Genomic DNA, 25,827 nt, shown 5'->3' on the forward strand with positions numbered 1-25,827 from the left:
CTTCTCCTTGTATGAGCTGAAAGTTTAGAGGGACGGCCAGGTCTTGGTAGATTTGCAGTGGTCTGATACTCCTTCCATTTCAATATTATCGCTTGCACAGTGCTCCTTGGGATGTTTAAAGCTTGGGAAATCTTTTGTATCCAAATCCGGCTTTAAACTTCTTCACAACAATATCTCGGACCTGCCTGGTGTGTTCCTTGTTCTTCATGATGCTCTCTGCGCTTTTAACGGACCTCTGAGACTATCACAGTGCAGGTGCATTTATACGGAGACTTGATTACACACAGGTGGATTGTATTTATCATCATTAGTCATTTAGGTCAACATTGGATCATTCAGAGATCCTCACTGAACTTCTGGAGAGAGTTTGCTGCACTGAAAGTAAAGGGGCTGAATAATTTTGCACGCCCAATTTTTCAGTTTTTGATTTGTTAAAAAAGTTTGAAATATCCAATAAATGTCGTTCGACTTCATGATTGTGTCCCACTTGTTGTTGATTCTTCACAAAAAAATACAGTTTTATATCTTTATGTTTGAAGCCTGAAATGTGGCAAAAGGTCGCAAAGTTCAAGGGGGCCGAATACTTTCGCAAGGCACTGTATATCATGTAAAATATATTCACCCCACCCAGTATTGTAATCAAAACTTACCCGAAAGCATGTAGTCCTTGGCTCAGACAGTGTAGTGGTGTGGGCTTAATAGCATCTCATTAGTGTGCAAGAATCAGCTGTACATGTGATTGAAGAATGCACTGTGCATGCAGAGGGTTGCAATTCCATTGAATTGGGGATAGTTTAACCAAAAAATGTGTATCCCACAAAAAAAGGTTCACTGTTATGAGCTAACTTTTTTAATTAATTTAAGCAAAATTCCCCAAATTCCCGGGCTTAACTGGAAAATGTCCGGGAAAATTCTGGAAATTTACCGGAAAGTTTCCGACTCTTTGCAACCGTAATCACAAGTCCCTCTAAACACTGACACAATCCCTTAGCATTATGAATGTAATTAGCCCCACCTGCTATTACACCCCCATAAAGGAAATGAGAATTAAAAACAGGTTCAGCCCCTGGTTCGACTGTGATTTACTTCACCTCAATAATTTCATTTGGCAAATCGCTTAGCACACGCAGAACTCAGGCTAAGCGTGTGCTCAGGCTAACTGGCTCTCTGGGGAAGGAACCAAAGGGAGTGACAAATATAGGGAAGGTAATCAGGGAAGTGATTGGAGTCCAGGTGAGTCGGATGATACGCAGGTGCTCGTAAAAATGGTGACAGGTGTGCACCATAACGAGCAGCCTGATGACCTAGAGGCCGGAGAGGGAGCACACGTGACAGTACCCCCTCCCCGACTCACGGCTCCAGCCACAGGATGCCGACCAAAATGATGCCAGTTCAGGCAAATGAGAAATAATTGCACTCAGGCTATCCGGAAGGCCAAAGTTAGTTACTTTAAGGAACAGTTCTCTCACTGTGGGTCTAACCCCAAGAAGTTCTGGAAAATGGTTAAAGACCTGGTGAATAAACCCTCCTCCTCACAGCTGCCCATGTCTCTTAATGTTGATGATGTGGTTATTACTGACAACAAGCACATGGCTGAGCTCTTCAATCACCACTTCATTAAGTCAGGATTCCTATTTGACTCTGCCATGCCTCTTTGGACGTCCAACATTTCCTCATCTACTACTCCTTCTAATGCGACTATCCTCAATGCTCCTCATTATTTTCCCCCTGCCCGCTACAAAGTTTCTAACTGCAAGCGATCACTGAGTCCGAGGTGCGAAAGGAGCTCCTTAAACATGACCCCTAAAAAACATCTGGGTCAGATGGTTTAGAGCCTTTCTTCTTTAAGGTTACTGCCCCTATCATCGCCGAGCCTATCTCAGACCTTTTTAGCCTGTCTCTCCTCTCTGGGGAGGTTCACATTGCTTGGAAGGAAGCCACGGTGTCCTTTATTCAAAGGGGAAGATCAAACTGATCCTAACTGTTATAGGCCAATGTCTATGTTGCCCTGTTTATCAAAAGTGTTGGAAAAACAAGAAAATAATCAACTGGCTGGCTTTCTTGATGTCTATAGTATTATTTTGGGTATGCAATCTGGTTTCCGCTCAGGTTATGGATGTCTAATTACAACCTTAAAGGTCCTAAATGATATCACCACTGCCCTTGATTCTAAACAATGTTGTGCGGCTATTTTTATTGACTTGGCCAAAGCTTTTGACACGGTAGACCATTCCATTCTTGCAAAGCAGTATTGGTGTCTCTAAGGGGTCTTTGGCCTGGTTTGCTAACTACCTCTCTCAAAGAGTGCAGTGTATAAAGTCTGAATATCTGCTGTCTCAGTCACTGCCTGTCACCATGGGAGTACCCCAAGGCTCGGTCCTAGGCCCCGCACTCTTCTCAATTTACATCAACAACATAGCTCAAGCAGTAGGAAGCTCTCTCAACCTTGTTCTGAACACCTCCAAAACAAAGGTCATGTGGTTTGGTAAGGAGAATGCCCATCTCCCCACCGGTGTGATTACTACCTCTGAGGGTTTAGAGCTTGAGGTAGTCACCTCATACAAGTACTTGGGAGTATGGCTAGACGGTACACTGTCCTTCTCTCAGCACATATCAAAGCTGAAGGCTAAGATTAAATCTATACTTGTTTTCCTCTATCGTAATACTCCTCTTTCACCACAGCTGCCAAACTAACCCTGATTCAAATGAACATCCTACCCATGCTAGATTATAGAGATGGAATTTATAGATTGGCAGGTAGGGTGCTCTCGAGCAGATAGATTGACTTTACCATTCAGCCATCAGATTTGCCATCAATGCTCCTTATAGGACACATCACTGCACTCTATACTACTCTGTAAACTGGTCATCTCTATATACCCATTGCAAGATCCACTGGTTGATGCTTATTCATAAAACCCTCTTAGGCCTCATTCCCCAATATCTGAGATACCTACTGCAGCCCTCATCCTCCACATGCAACACTTGTTCCACCCGTGCCAATCACATTCTGTTAAAGATCCCCAAAGCACACATATCCCTGGGTCGCTCCTCTTTTCACTTTGCTGCAGCTAGCGACTGTAACGAGCTGCAAAAAAACCCTCAAACTGAACGTTTTATCTCTTCATTCAAAGACTCAATCATGGACATTTTTCTTGGTCACATAGACATGGTTAGCAGATGTTATTGGAGTGTAGTGAAATGCTTGTGCTTCTAGTTCCGACAGTGCAGTAATATCTAACAAGTAATCGAACAATTCCACAACTACCTAATACACACAAATCTAAGTAATGTGATGGAATAAGAATATGTACATATAAATATATGGATGAGCGATGACCAAGCGGCATAGACAAGATGCAATTCTGCAAAGCAGTTGTGGCTGCATTGTATTGGTGTCTCTACCTTCTTGCCCTTTGTGCCGTTGTCTGTGCCCAACAATGTTTGTACCCCGTTTTGAGCTACTACCATGTTGTGCTGCTGCCATGTTGTGTTGCTACCATGCTTTATTGTCATGTGATGCTGCCATGCTATGTTGATGTCTAAAGTCTCTCTTTATGTAGTGTTGTGTTGTCTCTTGCTAAAAGGCCTTGTGCCTTTTGGTTGGCTGTCATTGTAAATAAGAATTTGTTCTTAACAGACTTGACTAGTTAAATAAAGGTTAAATAAATAAAATATAAGTTACAATATGAGGTCCTAAACTTAGCATAAAAGTGCATCCTTGTAGCTGTGTGGGTTAATATAGCCAAAACGTTTGCCTGAACCAATGGCCACCAACCCCATACAAATTATGATTCATAACATTGTCATTTTTACACATAGTATTTTTGCAATGTGTCATGAATATGAACTCAAGACAGCATTTTTATTGGTACAGAGCAGACATAATCATGCCCTATGTGTACAAACGTAAAACAAGCAGGGGTCTAGCCACCCCTTGAAGTTTTTGAGAGAGCAGCCAAGGAAGTGAGAGAAGGGAATGAGTCCATTCGAGCAGCATCAAGTTATGAAAAAACAGACAGAATGACACTGAAGAGGTACATTGACAAAAAAGAAAACAAATGTTCCTTCGTGGAAGGACTTTTTTTGGAAGACAATTGGAGGTTTACTTTGCAGCATGTTTAGCAATGCATATACAATACATGACCAACAGTATGAACATCTCATTCCAAAATCATGGGCATTAATACGGAGTTGGTCTCCCAGAGAACGTGTTTACACTGCTCCAGAGTCCAATGGCGGCGAGCTTTGCACCACTCCAGCCAAAGCTTGGTATTGCGGATGGTGATCTTAGGCTTGTGTGCGGTTGCTCGAGCGTGGAAATACATTTCATGGAAGTTCCCGAAGAACAGTTCTTGTGCTGACTTTGCTTCCAGAGGCAGTTTAGAACTCGGTATCAAGCACTTACAGTTGAACGGGGCAGATCTAGCAGGGCAGAAATTTGACGAACTGACTTGCTGGAAAGGTGGCTTCCTATGATGGTGCCACGTTGAAAGTCACAGATCTTCAGTAAGCCATTCTACTGCCAATGTGTGTGTATGGCGATTGCATGGCTGTGTGCTCGATTTTATACACCTGTTAGCAACAGTTTAAAAAATGTTTTAACTAGGCAAGTCAGTTAAGAACTAATTCTTATTTACAATGACAGCCTGCCAGGGAACAGTGGGTTAATTACCTTGTTCAGGGGCAGAAGTACAGATTTTTACCATGTCAGCTCAGGGATTTGATTTAACAACCTTCCCGTTAGTGGATCAATGCTCTAACCACTCGATAGCGGGGTGGTTTGGTATTTTATTAGGATACCCATTAGCTGTTGCGAAAGCAGCAGCTACTCTTCCTGGGGTCCACACGAAACAGCAAGACAAGAACAGCTCAAAGACAAAAAAAAAAAAAAGTATTGTTCTGTTTATGGCACGTAGCCTACATATCAATGCATACACAAACTATCTAGGTCAAATAGGGGAGAGGCATTGCGCCACGAGGTGCTGCTTTATCTGTTTTGAAACCAGGTTTGCTGTTTATTTGAGCAATATAAGATGGAAGTTCCATGCAACTAAGGCTCTATATAATACTGTACGCTTTCTTGAATTTGGGGACTGAAAACATCCTTGATCTTTTTGGGCTTCCTGTGACATCGGGTGCTGTAGGTGTCCTGGAGGACGGGTAGTTTGCCTCCGGTAATGCGTTGAGCAGACCACACCACCCTCTGGAGAGCCTTGCGGTTGAGGGTGGTGTAGATGCCGTACCAGGCGGTGAGACAGCCTGACAGGATGCTTTCAAATTGTGCATCTGTAAAGATTTGTGAGGGTTTAAGGTGACAAGCCAAATTTCTTCAGCCTCCTGAGGTTGAAGTCTCTGTTGCACCTTCACCACACTGTGTGGGTGGTCAATTTCAATTTGTTAGTGATGTGTACGCCAAGGAACTTGGAAGCGTTCCACCTTCACGGTCATCTAAAACAATTCCAAATAGAATAAGTCCAGCTTGAAGTCCTAAAAAACAGAAATTAGTCAACTCTGGTTCATGAAGACCAAAGACTGTAGTGGCCAAAAAGCAATTTTAGCATGGGCAGGGACATTGAGGGCTTACTCCATTTTAAAGTAGTCAACCGGGTGGGGATTCCTATGGGTTGTAGCCTCAATGGCGCTGCCCATGCTGTCAGACACGCTATAATGGTATAAAGATGAGTCCATCTCTTATGGTTCGGCCATTCCTATAGGGGAAAAGAATTGGGATAAATGCGGAAACATTTCCATGGTTAACAGGCTGAGGAGATCATACGTTCTCTATTAGATGATCAGTTAACATGACCTTCATGAATTATGAAGCCTTAACGTACTCACTTGGATTACATAAAATGCTTCAAAACACAAAAAGTGACTAGCTGATTCTCATAGGAGATTTATTCTAAGCCTGCGTTTACCAGACTATTTTTGTGGAGTTTATTATAAAAAAGCCATTAATTTCTTAATTGGCCAACTCTTTATAAACCTTGAAATTTAAAAAAGGTTTCCAGTAGTATACCCACTCTAGCCCTAGCCATGATAGTCTGTTGGAACTGTTTGCAAATAAAAACATTACAACACTTATCATAGCATAACGTGCCGAAGTTCCATAACACTACAGGATATGCTAATAATTTAGCCAAACAAATACAGAAGAAAACCACAATCAGCTTCGTTTTTATAAAAATGAGTTTTAATTCCATTTCAGTATAAAACATTTCTGAAGCCCTGCCAAATCAAATGCAACCGTCACAATCTGACAAAGGTATGATTATTTCCTCTGTCCTGCCCAACAATCTAAAATGGCAGACAAATTAGGGCTGAGCGATCAAATAAATTTAAGCGATATTCCAAATGCCTGTATCGCAAGAATCAATGTTTGCATTTCTCATGAGTGTTATGGTCTGTTTGTTCTCATGTCTTTTGGTCTCGACTTAGTCACTCCTTCCCACTAACACCAGAGAACTGTATATAAATGACTAGATGAACGTCTCCACCCCAAAAAATGGGAGATGTCCCAAAGGCGGGAAGGCAGGTAACAAGCTTAAACTCAAACCATTGGGCTCATTTTGGACAGATCTGACAACAAAAAGTCACTATTTACAATTAAAGTTTGGTCCATCAAAAAAATAAATCATATGGACACTTTAGAGAAGTTAACAATACCCTTTGTCTGAACTACTGAAATTGCAAACAGAGCAGACTAACAAAAAATATATGCTCAGTTGGTCACATGCAGCATTGCACTACCAAGTACAGCGAGCAGCATTTTAGCAAAGACATATAGTAGTGGTCTAGTCTTAAATCTGCAATAAGGATAAAATAATGATTGGCAATGTCTCGTTCTGATTAAGTAGGCCACTTAATTTCAATCTTAACAAAGTACAGGATAGCATGCTGTTTCAACAGTTGAGACAGAAGGGTGTGTTCATAACTCCACTGTTCTGCCTTGTTAGCTAGCAAATAGATCCAAGTTTGCAAAATTTTCAATGCCTGCTACAATAAGTTAATTATTAGTGAATGTTATTATGTATGCTTCTGGTTAAATTTGTAAGGAAAGGGAATTTCCATAAACTTGAAAGCTTGATCAGTGATGGCAAAAAGCATGTTAAACTACTTTGATAAAATAGTGTGTTGTGGAAGGCTTATATTTAGCCTAGGTATAATTTCACACGCCATGGATTAGATTGTTGCTCAACTTTTTTTAAATTACATTTAGGAAACGCCCATAAGTTTTTTTTTTTTTTTAACATAGATTTTTAGACCATAATCGCCCAGCCCTAATACAAATGTGTTTGTCTTAAGAGTGCTCTCATTATGGGAAATATTACAATAATGAAAAAAAAAAAAAACCTTAATCACTCATCGTTAGCTATAATATTAATAAAATATCAAATGTGAAGTTCTGGTCAGTCAAGTCAGTCTGAATACAAGTGTCTCCGAACACAGTCCAGTCAGAATACAAGCCTTCACAGTCAACAAGATGGTCTGTCTATGCAGTCTTCTGCTGGCCCTTCTTCCCGATCAAGGACTTATGGATGTGAGGGATCACACCTAGAAAAAGCAGCAAACAAGAATACGATTGAGTGTATGCATGTTACAAAATTAATGTCATTCATACGATGTGTGTGTACTACACAATATAAATTATCCAAAAACAGGTGCATATGCGGTGTTTCTCCATATAACGGTGTGAGAGCAAGTGATCTAATAACAGTGTGCCTTCTCAACTCACCTCCTCCAGCAATGGTGGCCTTGATGAGGGAGTCCAACTCCTCGTCTCCACGGATAGCGAGCTGCAAGTGGCGAGGAGTGATGCGCTTCACCTTCAGATCTTTGGAAGCGTTGCCCGCCAACTCCAGCACCTGGAAACAAATCAGCAAACCTTAAAACTCAAAAATATAATGATTCAGAGGTCTACTATTCAATAGCACTCTTAGAATATCTTTCCAATCTCACAAGTGGATAAATGACATTGTTTACATGACAGCAATAGTCTAATACAACAGAATGTATTGGTGTCAGATGGTGTGTTAGGCTCACCTCAGCAGTGAGGTATTCGAGGATGGCAGCACTGTACACGGCCGCTGTGGCTCCTACACGGCCATGGCTGGTAGTACGAGTCTTCAAGTGCCTGTGGATACGACCCACTGGGAACTGGAAGGAAGAAACCAGGGGGAAAATGAGGATGAGTGGCTTTTTATACATAGCAATATTAGGTGGGGAGACAAGTGGGAAAAACCTTGAAGGACAGACATATGAATTTAATCTCATCTGTTGGACAGTTGCCAGGGAGTGTTGCCACTACACCAAGGCCCTGCACAGAATGAGTGGTTTCTAGTAATAGGAGCACTGAGACACGAAGAGAAACAAAAAAAAATGCAAACCAGTTGAATGGAAGAGTTATTTTTAATACCAGGAACATGCAAAACAGCATTGCGACTCTTGCTTTGAAAAGAGAATAACACCACGGAAACTCAAGGTCCATTATAAATGACAAGGTGCATATACAGTGCATTCGGAAAGTATTTAGACCCATAATGACAAAGCAAAAACGTTGAATTTTTTTGCACAAAAAAAAACTGAAATATCACATACATGTTCGGACCTTTTACTAAGTCCTTTGAAGCACCTTTGACAGCCTCAAATCTTCTTGGGTAGAACAAGCTTGGCACACCTGTATTGAGTTTCTCCATTCTTCTCTGTAGATCCTCAAGCTCTGGTTTGATGGGGAGCGTCACTGCACAGCTATTTGCAGGTTTCTCCAAAGATTCAATTGGGTTCAAGTCTGGGCTCTGGCTGGGTCACTCAAGGACATTGAGACTTGCCTGAAGCCACTCCTGCATCATCTTGGCTGTGTGCGTAGGGTGGTTGAAAGGTGAACCGTCGCCCCCAGTCCGAGGTCCTGAGCAGGTTTTCGTCAAGGACCTCTGAACTTTGCGCCATTCATCTTTCCCTCGATCTTGACTAGTTTCCCCAGACACTGCTGCTGAAAAACATCCACACAGCATGCTGATGCCACCACTGTGCTTTACCGTAGGGATGGTGCCAGGTTTCCTCCAGACATGAGGCTTGGCATTCAGGCCAGAGTTCAATCATGGTTTCACGGTCTGACAGTCCTTTATAGGTGCCTTTTGGCAAACTCCAAGCGAGCGGTCATGTGCCTTTTGCTGAGGAGTGGCTTCCGCCTGGCCACTACCATAAAGGCCTGATTGGTGGAGTGCTACAAAGATGGTTCTCCTTCTGGAAAGTTCTCCCATCGCCACAGAGGAACTTTGGAGCTCTGTCAGAGTAACCATCGGGTTCTTGGTCACCTCCCTGACCAAGGCCCTTCTCCCCCGATTGCTCAGTTTGGCCAGGCGGCCAGCTCTAGGAAGCGTCTTGGTGGTTCCAAACTTATTCCGTTTAAGGGAAAAAAAAAAAGAAAAAAAAAGCCATTGTGTTCTTGGGGACCTTCAATGCTGCAGAAATGTTTTGGTACCCTTCCCCAGATCTGTGCCTTGACAATCCTATGAGTACTACGGACAATTCCGTCAACCTCATGGCTTGTTTTTGTGCCGACATACCTGTCTAAGGTCCCACAGTTGACAGTGCATGTGCGCGCCTTCTCAAATCATGTCCAATCAATTGAATTTACCACAGGTGGACTCCAATCAAGAAACATCAAGGATGATCAATGGAACCAGGATACACCTGAGCTCAATTTCAAGTCTCATTGCTATGAGACTTGAAATTGAGCTCAGGTGTATCCTGGTTCCATTCCAAGGGTCTGAATAGTAATGTAAATAGGGATGCACAAATGACTTTTTGGCCAGTACCGATATGTTCCCTGCCAAAATAACTTTGTTTTTAAAAAATGTGCAGCCTTTTAACTGTACTAGAATGCTTAAACTCTTGGATTTAGGGGGCGCTCTTAATTGTTGGATGAAAAACGTTCCCGTTTTAAACAAGATATTTTGTCACGAAAAGATGCTCGACTATGCATATAATTGACAGCTTTGGAAAGAAGACACTGACATTTCCAAAACTGCAAAGATATTGTCTGTGAGTGCCACAGAACTGATGTTACAGGCGAAACCCAGATAAAAATCCAACCAGGAAGTGCAGCATTTTTTGAAACCACCTCATGCCAATGACGCCTACTGGATAACTTATTTGTATTGCTTTTAATCTTTTTAAATGAATATCTTATTAACACTTTGTTCTAGCTAGCTATTTGTGTAGGTAGCTATCAAGTAAACCCAATGATGTGAATGTGGCTGTGAATGAGCTACGAATGAGCTTACGTTTTCCACGCATTCCCCAAGGTGTCTACAGCATTGTGACGTCTTTTTACGCATTTCCATTGAAGAATGGCTGTAAGGGACCATATGTAGCATGTGGTCACATGGTGTCTCCCGGAGAAAATCTTGTGTAAAATACTGAGGTAGCCATTTTTCCAATCGCTTCTGATGAGAAACCAACTGCCTCTACGGATATATTGTCGAAACGGGAGCTTTTTCCCCTACAAAAATAATATTTTGGGAAAAAAAAGGAACATTTGCTATCTAACTGGGAGTCTCCTGAGTGAAAGCATCCGAAGTTCTTCAAAGGTAAATTATTTAATTTGGTTGCTTTTCTTATTTTCGTGAAAATGTTGCCTGCTGCCAGCAGAGCATTATGCCATGATAAACTTACACAAATGCTTGTCTAGCGTTGGCTGTAACGCATATTTAAAAAATCTGAGATGACAGTGTTGTTAAAAGGCTAAGCTTGCGTTTGAATATATTTATGTCATTTGCGATTTTCATGAATAGGAAAAGTTTAGGGGTATTTATGTCAGTTGCGTTATGCTAATGCGTTTGAGGCGATTACTACGCTCCCGGATACGGGTTTGCTCATCGCAAGAGGTTAATCCACACACAAAACGGTCAACCAAATTGTTTCTAGTCATCTCTCCTCCTTCCAGGCTTTTTCATCTTTGAACTTGCATGACGATAGGCATCTAAACTTTCATAGTATTACTACAATGACTGGCAACACAGTTAGTCTTGCAATCACCAACGTGGGTATAAGCAATGAGGAGATGGCATGTGGGGACCTGCTTCTATAAACCAATGAGGAGATAGGCGAGGCAGGACTTGCAGCGCGATCCGCGTCAGAAATAGGAGTTCTATTTTAGCGTATGACAACGCAGACACTCGAGCAGTGGGTGCAATAATTGAATAACAGATTTCTAAATTTGCAATGCGAGTGGTGTGGTCAGCCTATTAGGAGTCTCAGTACGGACATGGCAATTTAATGCCATGGCCACATCGGCAGTCCTCATGCCTCCTTGCAGCATGCCTAGGGCGCATTCACACAGATGAGCAGGGACCCTGGGCATCTTTCATTTGGTGTTTTCCAGAGTCAGTAGAAAGGCCTCTTCAGTGTCCTAAGTTCTCATAACTGTGACCTTAACTGCCTACTGTCTGTAAGCTGTTAGTGTCTTAACGACCGTTCCACAGGTGCATGGTCATTAATTGTTTATGGTTCATTGAACAAGCCTGGGAAATAGTGTTTAAACCCTTTACAATGAAGATATGGATTTAAGAAACTTTGAAAGACAGGGTCCTGCTGAGTATGTGTGTGAAATATATAACAACCCCCCCAGTTCAGTGCTTACCCCACCGTGGACACTACCGAACCATTCAATACAAAAACGCACATACCATTTCACCCCTCAAGCAGTGAAGTTCCAGCTGTCTGTCCTCGGCGCACACTGTCCATTTCCAACCCTGTTTTTTATTTTATTTTTTATCTGCATCGAAGTAGCGGTCCTTGTACGTAGTGTCGAGCATGGTGGCGACAGGCTCAGAGAAAACGCCAGTCGCTTGTTCACAGCCTTGAGTACATGTCTAAGTTAGTGTCAGCAGTTTTGTTGAGCAGGCGTTTCATTGCCATGAGAGGGTATCACGTCTGCTGCAGGTGCATTTGATTAGCTTATTTCTTGAGTCAGTTGTTGGATTGGCACTAGGAACATGTTCATGTTTCCAAGTTAAACGTTCTCAAATGCCATTGAAATGGCAGAAGTGGTATGAGAACCAGCACTTTCTTGAGCGAGCAATACGGCTTTCCTCTGTACGAAATCTTCATCGACCCACTGTGCCGCCAGAATCAGCATGCCCATGGGGCTGATGTCGCTGGTCCAAATGTTAGTCATGAAGCTAATAGCAGTGACGCCCATAGATGCACAGCATTGTTAAAATGCACAACTCCGGTAGGGAAACATCTGGAAAATAGCATCTACTTGGTAGTGTGTACTGGGGCTCGAGGTGCTCGACCAGTCGGTGGAAGCAAACATCATCCAATCAACAGAACAGTTGATTGTAAAGGGCAATGAATCCCATTATCTTGGCGTTAATGGATTTCGCCTTTGAGTTCACTGAAGTTCTTACTCTTTCAAATGACTGCTCAACTTGAACTTGTTAGAAGTGTGCGCCTAGCATTTCTGCTTTTGTTCTGTTTAGCACTATTTTTCATGGCATCATCTACCTACGTTATATAGGTATGCACCTAAGCTTGCTGGCATTTTTAGCTAATATCGGCCGATTACGATATATCGTGCATCCCTAGTAAATAAGGAACTTAATAAAAATATATATAAAATCACATTTGCAAACATACCTAAAAACCTGTTTTCGCTTTGTTATTATAGGGTATGGTGTAGACTAATGAGGAAAAATAACTATCCATTTTGGATAAAGTCAGTCTGAATTACTATCCCAATCTGCTGAACACAGAGAGAACAATATAAAGGCAACAATTTCAAAGATTTCACAGAGTTACAGTTCATAAAGGAAGTCAGTCAATTTAAAAACATACTGAACAAATATGAAATGCAACTTGTAAAGTGTTAAGCAGTGCTTCATTTGTCAAATCGTGAGGTGCCGGCCCATAGTGCGCATGAGGGGAGGGGGGGTGACCAAAATGTTAATTAGCTTTATAATACAGCATTGCATGCATAGTCACATTTGCGTCATGGTATAGATTAGTAGAGGGACTTACAGATGTGGCACAAATGGGAGTGTTTTTAGTAGCCTAGGGTCCAGGAAAAATGTGTTCTTTTATAAACGCATTTCACGGAATTCAACATCATTTTACATGACTGGAGACTTTGGCAGAATATTTTTTAATACCGCACAAATGAACGGAATGGCAGGGTACTTTGACGTGTCAAACAGATCAATAAAAACTACCATGCCTTGATTCCATCAATAGCCTAAGTGTATGGAGATGTACTGTAGGCTACAATAAGAGGGGGAAATTAAGCTGAAAACCATTTTTTAGGATTACCCAATGATGGGCAGCTCACTCGCTGGTGATTGTCAAAGCACTCACGCCAAAAGCCTCTCGTTAAACAATATTTGGAAGTGGATCAAATATTTTAGTAGCCTTTAGTAGCGTTCCCTTTACAACGCATTTTCCCTTAATTGTATTTGAAATCTTGCGAATGGGCTGTTGTCCGCATGGTTTTCACTGACAGATATGCCACACATTCCTGACTGTAGGCTATTCCTTGTTATTGGTCTACAATACAGCTAGGCCATTTCCAAAGAATATATCTATTAATCCCCTGTGGCTAAATTATAGGTCTCCTCATGGTGTAGTAGGCTATTCTGAATGATTTCATTTCTGAACAGACAGCAGTAATTCTATAACTTTGGCAAATGTGTTTACAATTATCAGGGGTGCTGCAGTTCGTTCAGAACCCGTCACAAGGCTATCATTCTATAAGGAAATAAATAAGGAAATGCAACGCTAAAGAGATGAGTTGCAGGCTCACGTCTAGCAGAGTAGAGATCATAGAAAGTGAATTTCATTCTAGTTCTGAGACATACAGGAGTGCTTCACACAGCCACGCGTTGGTCTCAAACAGCTTGAAAAAAAAATACTTTCTCAGGTGATTTGAGTGTGTGTATTAATTAACAGAGGCAACTCAAATTAGCTTTTGTTAAGAGTCGACATATTGCAAAAAGTGAAAATTATTCTTCATGCAACGAGAGGTTCCAGATCCGGTCAAATCCAGAACAAAACAGCCCCAAACTGAGAGGTGCCAGATCCTGTTCCAGCCTGATCCGGCTCATATTAAGCACTGGTCCCATGTTTCACAAAATGAAATATAAAATCCCAGAAATGTTCAATATGCATGAAAAGGTAATTGCTCTCAAATTCTGTGCATAAATTTGATAATCCACCCACCTGACAGGTGTGGCATATCAAGAAGCTGATTAAAACAGCATGGGGACAATAAAAGGCCAATAAAATGTGCAGTTGCCACAAAATGCCAAAGATGTGTCAAGATTTTAAAGGAGTGTACAACTGCAGGAAAGTCCACCAGAGAATTCCACATTCAAGTCTCTGGCAACAGCTCTGATGGCCATACCTGCAGTCAGCATGCCAATTGCACACTCCCGCAACTTGAGACATCTGTGGCATTGGGTGACAAAACTGCACATTTTAGAGTGGCCTTTTATTGTCCCCAGCATAAGCTGCACCTGTGTAATGATCATGACATTTAATCAGCTTCTTGATATGCCACACCTGTCAGTTAGGTGGATTATCGTGGAAAAGGAGAAAGTCTCATCAACAGGGATGTAAACATTTGTAAACATTTGTACACAGATTGAGAGAAATAAGCGTTGTGATTACGGAACATTTCAGGATAATTTCTCAGCTAACGCAACCAACAATTCAAAGTTAAGTTTATATTTTTGTTCAGTATATAAGGTCTCTGTAGTGGTATTCAAATCTTACCTGCAGTCCAGCTCTCTGGGATCGCGACACCGCTTTCGCCTTAGCTTTGCCACTGTCTTTCCCTGCCTTACCACCAGCCTGGAATAGATGGTGCAAGACACAGAATTACAAAATTAGCCAGTAGAATGAGACTTGAAACCATGTAATTTGCATGCATTATTTTTTAGTCAAGTACATCTTCCCCAAATGACCAGATAAATCCCAACTCTTGTTAATTGGCCCATATTACCTCTTCAAACAAAGTAAACATTTTGACATAAACATTTTACACACAGCATTCACAACAAAGATTGTTTTTATGCACACATGTATACCATAAATGTCTTAAGTGTTACCAGTAATAACCATTAACCTTGAGCTTTTTAATCCCAGCTCTTGATTTCCATGTGCCAACTACTTTACCTGTTAATTTCATTTCAAGCCTTTAAAAAAAAAAATGGCATAGTATCCAATGCGAGTTAAAGATACCTTTTCCGATGAGTATTATTATAATATTGTTGACTGACGATGCTTTCCAAATCACCCAACACTGCTATTGTAGGGTTTAAATGAGTGTTTTTCAGCCATTCCTCAACCTGTGATGAGAAACCATCTACATTTGAGGAATAACAATAAATTATCTAATGATTGTCGGCGGCAAGAATTTTGAATTATAATTTAAATAGAAAAACTTTTGAATCAATCATTGTTCTGTTTATCAATTCCTACACCATCAACCATGGAATTCGTACAGCGATAATCTCTTCACAGCTATTTTGCACGTCTGTCAACATTTGTCATCAAATGTCAGTGTTTCTTAAATCCTTGGGACCCAAAGGGAGCCCAAATAACCTGACTGTGTCCCAGGTCACCAATCTTCCCTTGCCTGGCTGACATAGCTAACGTTACCTAGACAAAACTCAAGATTGATTCATATGTCCATATATAAATAACTAATTATGAAGATGGTTAGCTAACTAGAAAGCCAGGCGAATCACCCCATTTTGGTTTACGTTTCCCGCCAATTCTTGACAAGCAACAACTCAACTGGCATCAAATGAGAAAGCTAACTAAGCTGGATAACACTATTGCAAAGTGGAGCGTTAAATAAACTCATTGAATTAGCCATTTGCTGAAATTTACTGCAATGCTAAATGGCTAATTATTAGTATCTAGTTAGATCACCTCGACAGACTTTGCAATATTGACATGATACAGAACTGCCGCGGAGCAACCAGACCAGCCAACACGAAAAAAATTGCTAGGCTAACGTTAACTAATTTTAATAGTTAACGTTAGTAGCCTACTTGCCACATTATTTGCATGCAGAAATAGCAGAAGATGTAATTCATGTGGGAAATGTAACACCAGCAATTACCAAACAGAAAATAAAGTTAAAAAGTAACTCTTAACTAGCTACAGTAACGTTAGTAGCTATGAACCCGACCTTGCTAACTTAGCTGGTAAACGCTAGTTTAGCGTTGCTTTTCAGTCAATTTGAAGAAGTAGCACGTAATGCTAGCGAATGTACAATTAAACCATAAACAAATTCTATACGAATCTGTAGTTAATGAAAGTATCGCTACAGATAATAAAGACATACCATTTCGTTATTTGGTTGTGGAACTGAGGAGATCGGAAACAATTTCGGTTCAAGACCGAGAGAAAAAATAAAGCCCTTAACAATACTATACCCGGGACTCCTTGCGAATGGACCGTGACCAATGGAAATTCCTGTTGTTTATTTTAATATTTTTTTCTGACCAATCACAGCGCTGCTTGTACAGATTTCTACCCCCACCCCCTAAATCGGCGTGTCTTTCTTTGCCCACGAGACCAACAAGTAGGCGGGTTCGCTGTAAGCTAGAAAATGCCACTCAAAATGTATGCTTTAAAAAAAAATGTACGCTCAATATAATTCACTTGCTTTGACTAATACAATTCTGAAATATACTACGTGCATGTGCATAACTGGAGATTGCATACACAACTCGTCTTTGATAATGCATGCATATATGTAGCCTAGGCAGCCGATAGCGTGCGTTAGATCTACACCACAGCTATAACAATGAGCTAACAATGGGTTAGTTATAAAATCTTTCTCTGCATCTAGTGTTGATGTGCCCAGACGGTATTCCACAGACAGAACAATGAGACAGATATTTCACGGGTGTATAAAAGTGAAGCTACCGCTTGACGTTTCCACTCGGTGAGAGAAGATGGATTTGCCTACCCTAAGGGAAATATGCAGATGTTGCTAGAACGCGCAAATAAGATCTCGCTACCTCGAGCTTGGTTCTGCCCACTTTGACTGATTAGTTTCAATTTGAAACGACAGGCTGTAGTCTATCTTGGTTGAGTTATACATTTTCGGACACTTTATGATGTTGCACATAGCGTTCAGCCAAGGTTGTATAACATCCTAGATTGTCCGAAAATGGTGGTGGAAAAATGTGTTTTATTAAGACAGTACAAATTTTTCCATTTTTTTTCTTCTAAGTCCCGCCATTAAAGCTAGTTAATTAAAGAAATGACGCCTTTGCAGCCTTGTGTACAATACACGTGTATTACTGGGCACATCAACCCTAGACCATAGTGCAGATCTAGCGACCACTATCCGCTGCCTAGCATAGACGCAAAGTTGCAAACTAACTGCGTGACCGAAAATATACATTTGCCAAACAAAATAAATTGGTATCTAATTAGTACACAATTAACTCAATACTGTGCTAGTTTAGCTGAGTATCATATTTTAAAACAGACCAGGTTTTCCAACGCATGCAATTGGCATGTTGACTGCAGGTATGTCTACCAGAGCTGTTGCCAGATAATTTAATTTTTATTTCTCTACCATAAGCCGCCGCCAACGTAGTTTTAGAGAATTTGGCAGTACATCCAGCCGGCCTCACAACCGCAGACCATGTGTTATCATGCCTGCCCAGGACCTCTACATCCGGCTTCTTCACCTGCGGGATTGTTTAAGGAGGGGGAGTGGGGTGCTGTGGAGTATTTCTGTCTGTAATAAAGGCCTTTTGTGGAGAAAACTCATTCTGATTGGCTTGGCCTGGCTTCCCAGTGGGTGGACCTGACTCCCAAGTGGGTGGGCCTACAATGAATTTGTAAAGTATTCAGACCCCTTGACTTTTTCCACATTTTGTTACGTTACAGCTTGATTCTAAAATGGATTTCAACATTTTCCCCTCATTAAGCTACACACAATACCCCATAATGACATAGTGAAAACAGGTTTTTAGAAATTATTGCAAATATTAAAAGTAAAAAACAGAAATACCTAATTTACATAAGTATTAAGACCCTTTGCTATGAGACTCGAAATTGAGCTCAGGTGCATCCTGTTTCCACTGATCATCCTTGAGATGTTTCTACAACTTGATTGGAGTCCACCTGTGGTAAATTCAATTGATTGGACATGATTTGGAAAGGCACACACCTGTCTATTTAAGGTCCCACAGTTGACAGTGCATGTCAGAGCAAAAACCAAGCCATGAGGTCGAAGGAATTGTCAATAGAGTTCTGAGAGCGGATTGTTTCGAGGCACAGATCTAGGGAAGGGTACCAAAAAATGTCTGCAGTATTGAAAGTCCCCAAGAACACAGTGGCCTCTATCATTCTTAAATTGAAGAAGTTTGGAATTACCAAGACTCTTCCTAGAGCTGGCCACCCGGACAAACTGAGCAATCGGGGGAGAATCGGTCACTCTGACAGTCACTCTGACAGACCTCTAGAGTTCCTCTGTGGAGATGGGAGAACCTTCCAGAAGTACAACCATCTCTGCAGCACTCCAGCAATCAGGCCTATATGGCAGAATGGCCAGATGGAAGCCACTCCTCAGTAAAAAGCACATAATAGCCCGCTTGGACTTTGCCAAAAGGCATCTAAAGACTCTCAGACCATGGGAAACAAGACTATCTGGTCTCTGGTCTGATGAAACCAAGATTGAACTCTTTGGCCTGAATGCCAAGAGTCATGTCTGGAGGAAACCTGGCACCATCCCTGTATGCACTCACAGTCCCACAGTGGTGGCAGCATCATGTTTCAGCGGCAAGGTACAGAGAGATCCTTGATGAAAACCTGCTCAGGACCTCAGACCGGAGTTAGGAATTCAGCCCGAGGTCAGATGAAGTGAGAAGGAACAGTCACCACTTAAGTTCCTGCCTAGCAACAGAGCTGTATTTGATGTCTAGATGTGCAAGGAGTTGACACCGCCTAACAGGATGGTATAAATTCTAGTGCTGGTGGAAACATGTCTTTGTCTTTTGCAGCTGTTTGACCCATTGGGGGAATAAACTTGGTTTGAGCTTTTCCTAGTCAACCATTTGAGTTTTTACTCTGTTTGTTTAGAACCTAACAGTATGTACACACTTACCCTGCAAAAGTGCTTTGTTCTTCATTTCCACAAAGGCTTGACGGGCGCATCCTGTGGCCAACACCTTTGTGTTTTCAAAGGAGTTGAAGAGGTCCACTGTGAAGATGGTCTGGTGAGTCACGGTGGCTGTCCAGTAGCCACTCTTTACAAGTTCGTCCACACCCACTGTCCAATGTCTCAGACACCCAGATGCAGTTCAGAGCAGGAAGTGACAGGATGTAGCGTCCTGAGTCAGGAGTAATTATTAGAATGTAATAAATTACATTCTTTAAAAACATGTGACTAGAAGTCCTTAAAAACCAAATACTTTCATGAAAATATGAATGAAAATAATATCTTGGCTGTGATAACAAATGTTAAGGTTGGCATGGCATTTGCTTGGCATTTTAGCACACTGTACCTGTATCTTGTGGGATAGGTGCAGGAGCATTGTTACTGCAGCAGGATGGGTACTGGTAATGGAAACTATTAAATAAAAATGGTGTTATATTTATTAATCAACTTAACTTAAAGGAATTTGTTTTTTAGGAGAAGTAATGAGAATCCACTATGACAGATTCAGTGCATTTGGAAAGTATTCAGACCACTTGACTTTTTCCATATTTTGTTACGTTACAGTTTTATTATAACATTTATAAAATAGTATTTTTGTCCTCATCAATCTAAACACAATACCCTATAATGACAAAGCAAAAACAGGTTTGTAGACATTTTTTCAAATTTATAAAAAAAAAAAAAATGAAAATATTACATTCAGTAAGTATTCAGACCCTTTACTCATTACTTTGTTGAAGCACCTTTGGCAGCGATTATACCCTAAAGTCTTCTTGGGTATGACACTACAAGCTTGGCACACCTGTATTTGGAGAGTTTCTCCTATTCTTCTCTGCAGATCCTCTCAAGCTCTGTCAGGTTGGATTTGGAGCCTGGCAGCACAGCTATTTTCAAGACTCTCCAGAGATGTTCGATCGGGTTCAAGTCCGGGTTCTGGCTGGGCCACTCAAGGACACCTGAGCTCCTGAGCAGTCTGGAGCGGATTTTCATCAAGGATCTCTCTGTACTTTGCTCCGTTCATCTTTCCCTCGATCCTGACCGAGGCAGTAGTGTAATGATCGCTCAAGGGAGATCTTGCTCTTGGCATCTCCCTTGGGGTTCCTTTAAGGGAGGGTTTCCCAAACCTCTTCTCAGGCCCCTGCAGACGTTTCACAATTTTATTTTAACCCTTAACTGGCCCACATGGTTCAATTAGTTAGCTAATCATCAAGCCTTTGACTAATTAAATCAAGTGTGGCAGTTTAGCGTTAGAACAAAAATGTGAAAAATCTGGGGGAGCCGGTGGAGAGGGTTGGGAAACCCTGTTTTAGGGTTAGATGCCCCAGGGTAAAGTTCTGTTAAGGGCGATACGCACCCCCGCCATTAGCTGCAATATGGTCACCTGTTCCGGTAAGATCAATGTCCTCCGCTGTGATGTTTGATGACAATAATATACAATTAACATGAGGCAGCCAGGACTGGCATATGCTATCTATATAGAGAAAATGGTTACACTTTTTGTTTGCGTAAACAAATACACAAACTAAATAGGTAAATAACACTTACTGTGTCTTGAGGCCTTCTTAGACCTTTTTTTTGTCCAAAGCTGTGTTCGAATACTCATACTAACCTCACTAACCGTAGGGTAATAAAAGTGTGGAAAAGTGTGTGTGTATGTGAAAACAAGTAAAAATGTAACAAAAAGTTTTGCTGTGTGCCTTCACTGTCTTCCTCTTCCCTGGGCCTGCTGTTTCAACATAGTCAGGTTCTTGGTGCTGTCTCCCTGCCTGTATCCTGCTTTTGTCGCACTCTTTACCATTTGTAATGTGTGAAACTACATAATGTCTTGTGGGAACCTGCATAATGTTATTACAATACGTTATTTCGATACATTGTAAAAAATAAAATAAAATACAAATCTGAAGATTCCCACTCTCTATCCCAGCAAGGTGCAAGTTGGGGGAGGGACACAACAAATAAATAGCTTTGCATGTTTGGCTCCTTACCACAATCAATCAGTTTGGCAAAAATAATCTCTGCTCAGAGGGCAATAAAATCATTTTTTTCAGAGAGAGAAGCTAGTGTGGAAGGAGCATCTTCCACTTTGGAAGATTAAGAATATTCCCGAATATGAGGATCGTGTCTCTGTCAATTCGGATTCTGACAGTGAGTCGGAAGAAGAGGGTGAGATTGACCCTAGTCCATCCCCAGCATCAGCAGCCTGGAGGAGGAGCAATATGGATGTCAAAAAGTTGTGAAATTGAATGGTCTTATTGCCCAAGGAATGAGCCACCTCGCATTGCTGCCAATGTGATGAGAATGCAACCTGGGCTGACGCAGATGGCTGTTACTCATGTGCAGGACATCAAATGTTCTTTTGAACTGTTCATCCCAGAAACCATTGAGAAAATCATTCTGGACTGCACTAATTGGAGGGAAGGCATGTTTTTGGAGAGAGATGGAACGAGATGGACCAAACACATTTACATGCATACTTTGGGGTTCTTATCCTTGCTGGTATTTTCAGATCCAATGGGGAATCCACAGAATCCTTTTGGGATGCAGAAACTGGCAGAGAACTTTTACATGCAAAAATGTCTCTGGAAAACTTCATCATTTTTTCAAGGATTATCCGCTTCGATAACCGAGTCACCAGACCAGCTCGGCAGCAGAGAGACAAGCTAGCAGCAATCAGGCCAGTGTGGGACAAGTGGATGGACCGCCTTCCCGTTTTACAACCCTGGGCCCAACGTTACTGTTGATTAGCAGCTTATGCCATTTAGGGGCCACTGCCACTTCAGGCAGTACATATCGTCTAAACCTGCAAATTATGGAATCAAGATCGGGGCTGCCTGTGATGCTGCTTCGTCATATACGTGAAACTTGCAGGTGTATACAAGGAAGCCAGATGGAGGAGCCCCTGAGAAGAACCAATGGATGCGGGTTGTCCTGGATGTGACATAGGGACTCCGTGGCCACATCACATGCAATAACTTTTTTACTTCTCACAAGCTGGGGCAGGAGCTAGCTGATGACGGTAGGAACAGAACGAAAAAACAACCCAGAGCTCCCAACTCAGCTGTTGAATACACGGAACAGGCCTATCAATTCCTCTGAGTTTGTGTTCACAGCCGACACGTCCCTAGTATCCTACGTGACAAAGAAAGGCAAAAATGTGGGACTCATGAGTACGCATAGGAATGGGAGATTCTGTGGCCAGCAACATAAAAAAAAACTGAAATCATAATGGATTACAATGCCACAAAAGGAGGGGTGGACAATTTAGAGGGTTGGACAATAGTATGGTTATAGTTACATTCACCAAAATATGAAGTATACAAGCAGAGGACACCATTTCCGTGCTTTTAGGGCCCATAATACAATTCTTCAGAAAACGGGCGTGGCTTCACGTTTTCAGATTTGAAGAAAATGGCGGAAAATATGCCAAATGTTTAAAAAAATTTGAGCAATGTAATAAAGTAATGACTTTTCAAATAAGTTACCTAACAAGTAATGTTGGCTGACAATTTGTTAGCTACACTATCCTTACGAACCGCATAGCATTACAGCAGAATGCACCGGTATGTTAGCTAGCTACAGTGTCTTGCAAAAGTATTTCTCCCTTGGAATTTTTCCTATTTTGTTGTCTTACAAACTAGAATTAAAATAGATTTTGGAGTTTGTGTCATTTGATTTACACAACATGCCTACCACTTTGAAGATGCTAAATATTTTTTTATTGTGAAACAAACAAGAAATAAGACAAAAAAACAGAAAACTTGAGCGTGCATACAGTAACTATTCACCCCCCAAGTCAATACTTTGTAGAGCCACCTTTTGCAGCAATTATAGCTGCAAGTCTCTTGGGATATGTCTCTATGAGCTTGGCACATCTAGCCACTGGGATTTCTGCCCATTCTTCAAGGCAAAACGCTCAACATCAGTTGAATATGGCCAGTGTCAGTAAACATTGTCAAAAAAGCATGATTAAATTGTTGCCAGCAGCACAATTACAGTCACCAACGCTCAGGATAACATGAAAACAGCCTAACCATCTCTGCTAGGGAATAGCTAGCAAGTTAGCCAGTTAGCTTGTGTGCTTGTCGGCTCAACCCTACTCCTCACCCAGAGCGTCCAGTGTGCGCTCTGAACACTTCGAGAGGGAAACACTCTCAATTTACAATGCCCAGAGTGCACTCTGGCACTCCAGATTGAATTTAATAACACACCCGGGCTGCATTTCAAACACTTAACAGACACACCCTCTCCACTCAGCCCTCAAATTAAGTGCCCGGAAATTCGTCACTAGTTCGTCCCTCGATGATTGTGTTTTCAGCCACCAATAGCTTAAGGGTGTTTTATATGCATTACAGTCAATTATGATTACATGTCTACTTATATTAACTATATAATTATTAATTAATATACGCCTATTGTATGATAGCTAGCAAATGAATTTGCTAACTAACGTTAGCCTGCCTAGCTACTTCTGAAGAAGGAAAGAAAATATTTCTACAATTTCCAAAAGCTAACCAAACAAAAACATCATTACTTTTATGAGACGTGTTTGTGCATTAGTAGCACAATTTCTGACTTATTTACATTCTCCATATTGACGTTGAGGTTAAGTTTTTGCAGACTTTTCTTAGCGGATGTACAATCGTCGCAAATTTAATTATAGGGAGTTTCAATCCCCGAAGTGAACATAAATGTACACACGCAAACTCCATTAAAAAGGAGGGCTGAGGGGCTTGGGTTGCAAACTTCCCTTGCTTGGCTAATCATTTGGACCGACGACAAATATGGCTTCGGGGATTCCCCCAGGGCATAAGGCGAGGGTAAGTGGACGAAGGTGTGTATTTTATGAGTCTGAAACGCAGCCCTAAGTCGTAAAATGTCTAACTATTAATTTGTTATGCTAACAAGCTAGCAAGAGGTTGCATAGCAACAGCATCAACTTCCCGTAGACAGGCCAAGCGTTAGTACGCTCAACTGAAAGGATACCATTCATTTACAGTAAATGAACTAGTATATAGTATATATTCATTCAAGTATGTAGTATGTTAGTATGGGTATTCGAACACAGCTCAGGTCTTTGGTGAATTATGTTGCCTCTGCTGTCCATCTCTATCCATTGGACAGGGAAAAGTCTAGTGGCAGGAGCAGGTACCTGTCGCTTTGCAGCTCACTACTTCTGATCTTACAGTATTTATTAAAATCAAACATAGAATGGGATTCTCTCTGTGATTAAAATTACAACACAACAACATTGTGGTATGTACCCACAATTCAACTGCCCTAAATATATACTGGGGAAATGGGAAGAAATATCACTTACAGCTAGCTACATGTTGAAATTATAATGCTGTGCGATAATGAGCTTCTCAAAGCGCCTCCTCAAATGCCACCCAAAGAGCATCACGCTCTTTGCTTAAGCTCATTTCTCTATTTGGTAGAACATAAAAATTATTGTATGTTAACGTAGAAAAACAAGTACCAAAATGTGATCATATACTATGAGACACAATCAAATACTTTGCATATTCACACATGACAAAAGTAAATTGGTATACATTGTGGATGGTTGATTTTAATTATTGTGGGAATTGCTGTCACGCTCTGACCTTAGATATCTCTGTTTTCTTTATATTTTGGTTAGGTCAGGGTGTGACGAGGTTGGGTATGCTAGTTTTTTAATGTCTAGGGTTTTAGTACTTGAATAAAAGTAAAGATACCTTAATAGAAAATATCTCAAATAAAAGTGAAAGTCTCCCAGTAAAATATTACTTGAGTAAAGTCAAAGTATTTGATTTTAAATATACTTAAGTATCAAAAGTGCATGTCATTTCTAAAATATACTAAGTATCAAAAGTAAAAGTATAAATCATTTCATTATCCTTATATTAGGCAAACCAGATGTTGTTTTTTTTACGGAGTCAGGGGAACACTCCAACACTCAGACATAATTGATAAATTAAACTTTTGTGTTTAGTGAGTCCCACAGATCAGAGGCAGTAGGGATGACCAGGGATGTTCTCTTGATAAGTGAGTGAATTGGATAATTTTCCAGTCCTGTTAAGTATTCAAAATATAATGAGTACTTTTGGGTGTCAGTGATTTTCTTCAGGAATGTAAAAATGTAAAAGTAAAAGTTGTCAAAAATATAAATAGTAATGTACAGATACCATCCAAAAATACTTGAGTAGTACTTTAACGTATTTTTACTTAAGTACTTTATACCACTTTGATACCATATTGTGCAAAATCAAAAGGCAAAGCCTCTACAGTTGGCTAACACTCAAAGGTTTTTTGCTATTTATCTGCTGAAATTCATTAACATCTCACGTCCAAACATTTCTGGTGTTATTATTTATGAACTAGATTTGTATATTCACATTTGCACAATTGGTATACAGACAACAAAATGACAACAGTTTACAGTTTAAAATGTGCAGACACCAGTGTTATCATATTTCTATGGGACACATACAGGCCTTACATAAACTAGCCACGCCATCAAAGATCAAATTGAAAGGCAAAATTGTTGATTATATGCAGGGCAATTGTTCATTTGAAATTGGATGCGATATTCAGTACAACCACAGCAAGCGGGTAGGGTAAACACACGCGAGGGAGGTTCAGAACGTAGG

At 41.0% G+C, this 25,827-nt stretch overlaps 1 protein-coding gene across 1 annotated transcript; it reads right to left on the reverse strand.

Annotated features, from left to right (window-relative positions):
• Positions 1 to 6,174: 6,174 nt before the first annotated feature.
• Positions 6,175 to 16,473, reverse strand: LOC139411208 (histone H2A.V). The gene is made up of 5 exons (XM_071157184.1): positions 16,361 to 16,473; positions 14,779 to 14,856; positions 8,047 to 8,160; positions 7,739 to 7,868; positions 6,175 to 7,557 (listed from the first exon to the last, which is right to left on the reverse strand). Exons 1-5 carry the CDS (start codon positions 16,361 to 16,363, stop codon positions 7,496 to 7,498), a joined length of 387 nt encoding a protein of 128 aa, XP_071013285.1. The 5' UTR covers positions 16,364 to 16,473; the 3' UTR covers positions 6,175 to 7,495.
• Positions 16,474 to 25,827: the final 9,354 nt, after the last annotated feature.

This window comes from Oncorhynchus clarkii, chromosome 6, assembly GCF_045791955.1.
Source record: "Oncorhynchus clarkii lewisi isolate Uvic-CL-2024 chromosome 6, UVic_Ocla_1.0, whole genome shotgun sequence".
In the NCBI taxonomy this organism is placed as follows: Eukaryota; Metazoa; Chordata; class Actinopteri; order Salmoniformes; family Salmonidae; genus Oncorhynchus; species Oncorhynchus clarkii.